The 9263-nt window shown below is 43.0% G+C and overlaps 2 protein-coding genes across 2 annotated transcripts; one reads left to right on the forward strand and one right to left on the reverse strand.

Moving 5' to 3' along the window:
- Positions 1 to 2477, reverse strand: tmem203 (transmembrane protein 203). The gene is made up of 2 exons (XM_079179414.1): positions 2377 to 2477; positions 1 to 1896 (listed from the first exon to the last, which is right to left on the reverse strand). Exon 2 carries the CDS (start codon positions 1620 to 1622, stop codon positions 1206 to 1208), a length of 417 nt encoding a protein of 138 aa, XP_079035540.1. The 5' UTR covers positions 1623 to 1896; positions 2377 to 2477; the 3' UTR covers positions 1 to 1205.
- A 309-nt stretch (positions 2478 to 2786) lies between these two features.
- On the forward strand, positions 2787 to 8509 carry alad (aminolevulinate dehydratase). The gene is made up of 12 exons (XM_079179039.1): positions 2787 to 2839; positions 3718 to 3843; positions 4053 to 4103; positions 4611 to 4707; positions 5476 to 5611; positions 5706 to 5789; positions 5904 to 5992; positions 6501 to 6556; positions 6652 to 6739; positions 6819 to 6905; positions 7099 to 7228; positions 7972 to 8509. The coding sequence occupies exons 2-12, from the start codon at positions 3725 to 3727 to the stop codon at positions 8028 to 8030; spliced, it is 996 nt and encodes a 331-aa protein (XP_079035165.1). The 5' UTR covers positions 2787 to 2839; positions 3718 to 3724; the 3' UTR covers positions 8031 to 8509.
- Positions 8510 to 9263: the final 754 nt, after the last annotated feature.

A 9263-nucleotide genomic window follows, 5' to 3' on the forward strand; every position in this document is an offset into this window, starting at 1 on the left:
TTGGATAAATGTTGATGCTTTATTTACACATATGTACAGATGACCATAGGAGTGCCATAACAACATGAGAACATAAATAATATTCCGCTATCTTATTCCCAAATCAACATATTACACAAAATTTGACATTGGGAATTACCTTTAAAAGGAGGCCTTAAATACATGCAGTACATACGCAAGGAAGGATCAAACTCAGATCAAATACATTACATATTGTACAAATAAACAGCAATATACAGGGAAGACGTGTGCACACAACTGACTGCTTGGCAGAAATCACATTCAGTTCTACATTGGGGTGAGACTGTGAGCCGACAAGTTTCAGAACCAGCTTCTTGCTGTTCTGACCATTCTCATTGATGAAATTGACAAGCTAGGCAACTCGTGGGAAAGGGGGGGATTGTGTGAGCAACACTTCTTCTAACAGGCAACAAAGTGAGACGCGTGATAATAAACGTAACCAAATTGTGCTGGCAAGCAATGTCTTCCTCTAGGTGGGAGAAAAGCATCAAAGCTGTAGCAACTTCTTGAGCTCTGTTACCCACGACAGTTGCCCAAAAAGGTGTCTGGCTGTTTATTATGTTTACATGTGTACTGTGCACATGTGCATTAAAACATAACTCTGGTGTACATTTTCCTCATGGCTCATTGTCCAACATTGATTGCACAATGTAAAAGGCACACCATGTCCCAAATACACATTTACCGCTGACTCTTTGTATTCCTAAAAGTATCGAAAGCAAACAGCAGTAATCCACCCCGATGTAAAGGGGCTCAGAAAAACAATGCTTTTATTGATATTCATTGTCTCGCTATAATTAACTTCCATTCAGTCTTCAAAATCAACTCGAGGTTTACTTTAGCAATGGGAACCATTACGTATGTTTATACTAGATGTCAAAAAGTTTGGTTCCCTTATTATTCTCATTACAAAAATCACAGTGCTGCTATACAATAGCCTCCATTCTTCTGGGGAGAGAAATACTGCATTATAACTTAAGCGAGCAGTGTGTTCATTTCGTAGCTTATTAGAAACACCAATGTATAGAAACTCTATTCTGGACCAGGAAACGTCAATGAAAAACTGATATTTGAGCCAAAAGATAAATTACACCATTGTTATGCTTTAAATCTCTAATGGCAGATGAAGATTGCTCTTTGTTCCTGTTTCGTCGGTGATGTGAACAACCACTCACTGCCTCCCCTCAGTTGACGCGGCACGCTCGTATCATCAGCAGCTGCAGCAGGATGAACAGCGGCGAGACGATGAGGCCAAACCACAGGTCTCTGGCTTGCTCCTGCTCCGCCAGCTTCTGGCACAGCAGCACCTCGCACACCAGCTTCAGGCTGAGCACCGTCAGCACCCAGAGGAGCCGCAGCACCGCAAGGCGCTTCTCATTCTCCTGGTAGAGCCGGATGGACACGATGGCCGTGAAGTAGGTGCTGAGGCCATCGGCAGCAAACAGCGGGACAAACACCAGCCACCAGCTCAGCGTGGGGGTGAACATGTCAGCTCGCAGGGCGACCAGCATGCTGAAGACCAGAAAGGCTAGCAGGTGGAGGAAGAGTTCAAAGGTGGCAAAGCCCAGCCACTGGACCAGTTCCCTCAGGGAGAACAGCATAGCTGAGGACAGATGGGTCTTCAACCAGAGACGGACTGACTGAGGGCGGCAGAGTCACGCACAGGGAAGCCCACGTTAGGGGCCAAAGTGCCCCAGACTTAGGGGGGCAGAGGGTGGAGGTGAGAAGTCACCGATTACGCCTGAGCAGGAACAGGGAGGTACTGCAAAGATGACCCACTTCACTCTTGGCTACATCTTCAAATCCACCCGGAGGATGATGGTCGGGGGAGGTGATGGCAGGAAGTGCTCCCAGTCTCTGGAAACCCTTCCTTGTCTAGGACCAAGAAAACGTAACATTAGTAAAGACGATCCAATGTGCTACATCTGACAGATCTGATGAAGAAAAACAACCAGACATACACCCACACATTGACTACAACGCAGAGTAGACAGGGCCCAAATCACATCTCACTGTATTAGTAAACAGCTAACGTCAGTGAAGATAGGCAGTGACTACAGACATCTTTCTCCATTATTTCACCGCGTTGTCAGTTCAATATTTAGACTGAATAAGCTCAGTTAGAAACCGGCTGAAAATAGTAGATAGAGTTTGAAATGACACGTAGTGCTATAGTAACGTTACAGATGAAGTCGAGCTACAATTACATCGATGATACAGACTGTAGCCGATCCTTGCACTACAACGGAAGCTAACCACAGACAGTCAGATGTCATACAGGCCATTTAATAACCATTAAAACGCACGCATTGACTGGTACAAATTGTGTTTTGCTGTGACTAAACATTACTTTACCTTAATAACAAACAGGCGTGTCCTTCTCCATCCAGCTGGAAGCCAAACTGTCAGTACACAAAGCTATCAAACCATTAGCATCGTAGCTTCTTTTATTCTCGCCTTCTGAGAAATATCGCGAGACAAGTAAACTCAGATTGTACGGAAGCCGAAAGGACTGATTTAGTTTTTGGTCAATTCGCAATTATTTTACCGTCATGTTATCCGTTTGTGTTGAAACAGTTACACCTGTAACAATCACCCAGTGCTGTATGTTTTCTGTTGCATTTAGTTGTAATAAAAATGTAATAATTTCAATTTGAATGGTTTCTGTATTTAGCTCCGGTTCAATACGAATAGTACTCCAGTCACTAGGTGGCGGTAGTGCGCCATCACGTCGCCCGCGAACCGTTGGACAAAACCAAAGAAGAGACACTGGGAGTTGACTGAAGTGTGGAGAAGTCGCGGACTCTCGTTATCACAGGTAAGCACACCAACTTTTTGTAGAATTTATGCAGTTTTTATTCACATTTTTGGATTGTAATATTACAGATTCAACACATTATTTGCTATTGGTCGTGGCTGTAACAGTCTCTTTACATTGTACTTGTAGTATGAAGGAGTTTTGCCAGCCAAGGTGACAAACGACTTGTAATAGTAACTTCGCCTTCTTCTCGTTAAATAGCTCACGAGCATACAGGCAAGGCAAATGTCCGAAAACATACATGTGCCTTTTGGCAGATAAACAATCTGTAGTGTGTTTCAATCCCTGTCTAATTAAAGCTCACTGCTCCATGTATGCTCTGTATGTCATCTTAAAGTTGCAGTTTGGCATTTTCTGCATCCACTTTGCGTCATATCCAAGGTCATAAATGTATGGGAATTATATTATTGCAGTGAGGGTTAGATTTAGAGGATATCATGTTAGCAATGCAGGTCCTGATATCACAACACGATAGAAATTATATTATTTGATCATTACCCAGCCGTATGGTCCCTTATATAAAATGTATTCACAATTCAAGAAAATGATCTTTGTCCTGCTGTGAAAAAATGTAATATAATGCTATGAGTGCTGAGAAAATGCATGTGCATAAGGGGGAGGAGGGGGGGATACTAGCCCATTAAGATAAAAGCCCATCAAGATAAAAGGTTCCTATTTCACAGGGTTTGAAAACCTGCAGCCTGCTTACTCTGCAGTGAGAAAGTACAAAGCCAAGCTGCTGTTTAGAGAAGCAGCATCACGCATGCCTGCTCAGTTTTAATGGTGACTGAGCCGAGGTGAAGCATGAAGTGTGAGAGCCAGTATTGTGGACCTGGCCTCTTCCCCGTGTTATCACTAATGGCCTCTCTCTGTCTCAGAGTAAAGATGCAGACACCAGCGGAGTCCATCATCCACAGCGGCTATTTCCATCCAACGCTCCGATACTGGCAGACCTGCGCCGCCGATTTAAGACCTGACAATCTCATCTACCCGATCTTCATCACGTAAATGAAATCCCTACAAGTATTTCCAAATTCCAATCGCATGAAAAGGCAAAATAACAAATGTACAGGGGTTTGAGTGATGAGATCTGGGGTCAACAACCATGGACTATTTTTTTCCCCCACAATGAGTTGGATATAGTACAATATTTTGATGTCAAGCTTAAATGGACTAGGTGTCAATCTTGGTTCTTTGTCACTCTCTCCTACAGAGACAGTGCAGATGCCGTGGAGCCCATTGGCAGCCTGCCGGGACAGGCCAGGTAAGAGTCCTATCATAGCCATCCCAAAGCTGCAGTCTCTTTACAACAAAGCACCTGCTTTTGTGAGCAACCACGAGGAAAACAAATGTCTGCAGGGGGGATTAAAGTCCTAATTTAAACAATAATCACATGACACACACACATAGTGTCACCCTGCAGCTGTGAACCCACTGAGGGTGTTGTCTTCAGATAACAGTAGTCAGGCAGGGTGGACCCGGAGCCAAACGCTGGACCTGGACAAAGATAAGAAAAGAATCCGTTAGACTTTTGTTTCTCACACAACAAAACCAAACTGCAAACCTGCCTTCGCGTTTTGTGACCTGAATCACAAAACACAGGGACTTAACTGCACACAGTTCTCTAAGTCTGTTTGAAATGTAACATGTTCTGTCAATAGGTATAGTAATGTAGTTTCTTGCTTTGAATAAAACTTGATAAGGAAGATTGTTTTCAGACATTCCCTGCAAGGCCCCTTTACGTTCTTATTATATGTATCCCCGTCCATAGATACGGGGTGAACAAGCTGGAGGGAATGTTGCGGCCGCTTGTGGAGAACGGCTTGAAATGTGTGCTGATCTTTGGTGTGCCGGCAAATATAGAAAAGGTATGTAAAACCAAAAGAGGTGTTGGGGGGGGAACCACGTTGAGTACTCCAACTGAAATGTGTTTTTGGGCCTTGTTTGCTTTTGCTCAACAATCATCTGAAAGTCGTTCAATTAAACAGTAATAGGAATGTGTTCCCGCAGTCTTGTGTTTGCCCTTTTTATTGCCAAATCAATCTTTTTCTATTTTTCTTTAATAAATGCACAAATGTTTGGCTTTCTAATTCTGCGTAAATTGAACTCAAATCAACAGTATGAGGCCTGTCAAATCATTCAATTGCAATGAATTAGGGCTGTGTATTGGCAAGAATCTGGCAAAACAATATGTATCATGAGGTGGGTTATGATTCAATATATATATATAATATATAAATCAGATTTAGTGTAAAGAACACGCCACCACATGCATAGAATCTGAACAATCACAACAGTGGGATCTGCATTTATCTCAGTCTCTGTAACATCCAACATCACACTAATTCCTTACTACTACTACTACTACAATATTTCATAAAAATACAAGCTGTGGACATTTGGTGAGGGGCTGTTTTTCATGTTTTTTTTGCGAGGCACGGTGTAGAAGAACTTGACTGGCCCGCCCAGCGTCAGTGTTGGACCGCACCATTGCTCTTGTGATGGGAGCAAATCCCTGAAAACCCTGTTTACAAGCAGACTAATGTCCAGGGTTATTGTCGGAGACGATCTGAGTGGAAGCAAACCCGCTTCTTCACGCTCGATCACACACTGTGGTCTCGTCTCTTCCCCGTTAGGACGACAGGGGTTCAGGCGCCGACACGGACGACACGCCGGCTGTACTGGCGGTGAAGAAGATCCGATCTTTGTTCCCGGAGCTGCTGGTGGCGTGCGACGTCTGCTTGTGTCCCTACACCTCGCACGGACACTGTGGTCAGTGTCTTCGATGACGACTTGCCTTCTGTTTATTTAACTTGCAGAGCAGCGTGAAAAGGAGAGAAATAATCCGCACGTATTTTTCCTGCAGGTATCCTGAACGATGACGGTACTCTGAACAATGACGCCAGCTGTCTGCGTCTGGCGGAAGTGTCTCTGGCCTACGCCCGAGCTGGTGAGTCCTGTTTCTCAAGACAAGAATGTCTCCAATTTCACGAATCAAATTCCAAACGGACATAGCTTTTTAAAGCCAACGTCATCCTATAATGACTGACGTCTTGCTCTGCAGGCTGTCACATCATCGCTCCCTCCGATATGATGGATGGAAGAGTCAGAGCCATAAAACATGCCCTTCTATCTAATGGGATGGGAAACAAGGTAATGGACTTAAAATCCCTACAGTTTGAAGAAAGATGCACGTAGAAACTCAATGGCGTACCTCAATGGAAGTGATCATGGTCCCACAAAAGCTCAAGAGGAGACGTAAATCCTTAAAAACAGTAATGGAAAAAAAAAAGGGCTCAGTCATTTCCTTAAACAGCTGGGCACTGTAGGGTTTAGCAAACATTACTCCAACAGGAGAAAAGCGTGCATTTGATGGGGACTATTTTCTGTCGTGGATTACTACACATTTGGTGCTTTTAGTGAGTATTTACAGCAGCAGAATGGTGTATTTGGAATTGAGTCAAAATGACCTTCAGATTGATTGTTCATTGTAATGAAGGAACGTGTCCCCCAGAGCAACAGTGTGGCTCATTTTAAAAGTGTAATAATACTCCTCTGTGGCACATAGGAATAATATATAGTAGCCTTTGATATTCACAATACTTAGTAGGATACATTCATTGTTGGTGATTGTTTCTTTGCATCTTTTTTTCTCCTCCAGGCTTCAGTGCTGAGCTACAGTGCAAAGTTTGCCTCTTGTTATTACGGCCCGTTCAGGTAAGAAGGTGCTTTAAGATGGAGTGTAAACCGATGAGTGAAACAGCTCTGTGAAGTGACACTAGACTGAAGCTTCCTGCTGTGCTTGTATACAGAGATGCTGCACAGTCCAAACCCGCGTTTGGGGACAGACGGTGCTACCAGCTGCCTCCCGGAGCGAGAGGACTCGCCCTTCGAGCCGTGGTAAGCGCGCGTTTGCCTGTGAACATTCGGGGTTGTCGGCTGTTGAAGGGGTTGTCTCACCGTTGGTTCTGCGCTGCAGGAGCGAGACGTGAGAGAGGGAGCTGATATGCTGATGGTGAAACCTGGTCTGCCGTATCTGGACATCGTGAGAGAAGTCAAGAACAAGGTCTGTAACCAAACCAGTTATGGGTCAATGAAGAACAATGTTGGTGTGGTGCATTTTGGGAAACGCGTTCGGTTGCTTTAAAACACAGAAGACATTCATTCATCCGTGCATTGTTTTGGATGTATCGTGTCTTTTTGGAGGAAGTTTCCACGTTGCGATTAATTGTTGTTTTCCCTCTCGCGTCTCTCCTCAGTTCCCGACTCACCCCCTGGCGGTGTACAACGTGTCGGGGGAGTTTGCCATGATGTGGCATGGAGCGCAGGCCGGAGCGTTCGACCTGCGGGCCGCTGTGATGGAGGCCATGACCGCCTTCCGCAGGGCAGGTGAGAGGGGAGGAGACGGGGGAGTTGACGCTCACATCACCTGAACAAATGCCGTGTCCACACTAAATTGGCTTGAAAACACATTATTTTTCTCCCCCGGTTCGGCTCTCATCCACACTGAGCCAGCTTTTGTGAAACATTCCCAAACTGAGAGTGGATGAATCTTCAAACGCCAGTTTTGTTTTCACAAGCAAACTGTCTGTTTAGATTCAGTCGGCTCAATGTCTCCTATTGCTTGAAATGGACTAGGTCGTAGAACATCTCGTACTACTACTGCACGTCTTCAGACAAAAGAGTTTGTAGTTCTTCTTTATTGTCACACTTCAAAGGTGGAGTGAAAAGCCTGCTGTCATAGAGACAGGACAATGGACAGCCACTCCTTGAAGGCATTCAGAGTGCTGCACAGCGTTTAACATGAAAAATGTGACGCAAGTAGTTACAGTATGTGAGGAATGGGGAAAGAGGCAAGTTGTCCATCGACAAGGAAATGGGGTTTCAGATGGATGAGTTAGTGTATCCCTACACACACACACACACACACACACACAGAGTATTTGTTCATTATTTACTTAGGGTCTGGGTACACAGGTATCTAAAAAGTGCAATAAAACTATTTTGTCCCCAAATATGGATACAAGTAACTGTAAATTGATGTCACTTTAATTCAGTATCTGTTCAGTTCTAGATGTAATCTGACTTTGTGCATTTTTGTTGTTGTTGTTTCTCCTTGCTCGGTGATGCAGGCGCTGACATCATCATCACCTATTACACACCTCAGCTGCTCAGCTGGCTGAAGGAGTAAAGAAAGAAGATCTGAGGCTACAGGATGGCAAACCCAGAGACAGACAGAGACGGACCAACAGACAAACTCCCTTTAAGAAGAACAAATCACGCTAATACGAAATGTATGAAAACAAGCAACCTGTTTAATTTTAGGCCTTTATTTTACTTTTCCTCTTCCGTTTTGTGGCAATTCACATATGGGTACGTTTATCTGTTCAGCAGAGATTCTTTTTGAAACAGTGTTATTTCTGTTTTACGCTTTTGAAGGGCTAACATGAGAATGTAAAAGTTGACAATCTTGTTGGTGTTTTCTATCAGGAAATGTCCCCTGTGTGTCACTGGGATCAGCATTAAATGAACACAGTCATCTCTCTCAACTGTATGTGTGTCAATTGCAAATGTCTGATATGATGATATATATACGTTGCTGCCTCAGCTTAAGCACTGTTATTTCCTAAGTTTTTTTACCAGAGGGAATAAAATCATTCATTCAGAGCAGGTGTGTGTGTGTGTGTGTGTTCTTCTTTTATGTTGACGCATGTTGAGTAATACACCACCTCTTCACTTTTTTCAACCTCTTCTTACCAACACTGTATTAACAACTTCTTTGCACTTCCTGTCTCTTACGCAGCATCATAAACAGCAGTTTTAACAGCCTGAATGTCATTTCGTCTGAGTTCCTGATACTCCTCTTGTTCTTTAAGTAAGAAAGGAAATGTTAAAATGTTTGCTGCTGTGCATGTCTCGGGCTGATTATATTACATGAAGTGGAGCGGAAACAGAATTTCCTATTTGTTTCTGTTTTATTGTCCACCTTCTATATTTTCAGTGACGCACAGTAAATATGTCCAGGAAATATTCACTCTTACAGATTGACTACGATTTAAAGTGTGTTGTTTTGGATGTACTTGTTTTATACTTAATTAAGTAATAATTAAAATACACTGACAGTGCTATTTTGACACACGATAATGTTATAACGTCCTGTATTCAAATACACTTGTCTATATACCTCTTCCAGGCATGGTATCTACTTATAAGTACATTAAACAAATACGTCTTGTATGTTTAGATTTTAAGTTCTTATTTAAAAGATTTAAGTATACCCAAAGTACATGCAAAATGTTTACTATTTATACAAAAAAAGTGTAGTTGGATATAATACTTATTCTTTCAAAATAACGAGGGCAATTCAAAATGTAAGTATTTAAGGTCTACTAGATAAATATATGTACATTAAGTACAATTGTAG

This window comes from Pholis gunnellus (assembly GCF_910591455.1).
Source record: "Pholis gunnellus genome assembly, chromosome: 18".
NCBI classification, from domain to species: domain Eukaryota; kingdom Metazoa; phylum Chordata; class Actinopteri; order Perciformes; family Pholidae; genus Pholis; species Pholis gunnellus.

Bases quoted from the DNA above. Each gene is read 5' to 3' on its own strand.
- tmem203 (XM_079179414.1), bottom strand. From the start codon at position 1,622: ATGCTGTTCTCCCTGAGGGAACTGGTCCAGTGGCTGGGCTTTGCCACC.
- alad (XM_079179039.1), top strand. From the start codon at position 3,725: ATGCAGACACCAGCGGAGTCCATCATCCACAGCGGCTATTTCCATCCA. The intron at 4,708-5,475 runs GTATGTAAAACC...CTTCCCCGTTAG, and splicing joins TGCCGGCAAATATAGAAAAG to GACGACAGGGGTTCAGGCGC. The intron at 5,612-5,705 runs GTCAGTGTCTTC...TTTTTCCTGCAG, and splicing joins CACCTCGCACGGACACTGTG to GTATCCTGAACGATGACGGT.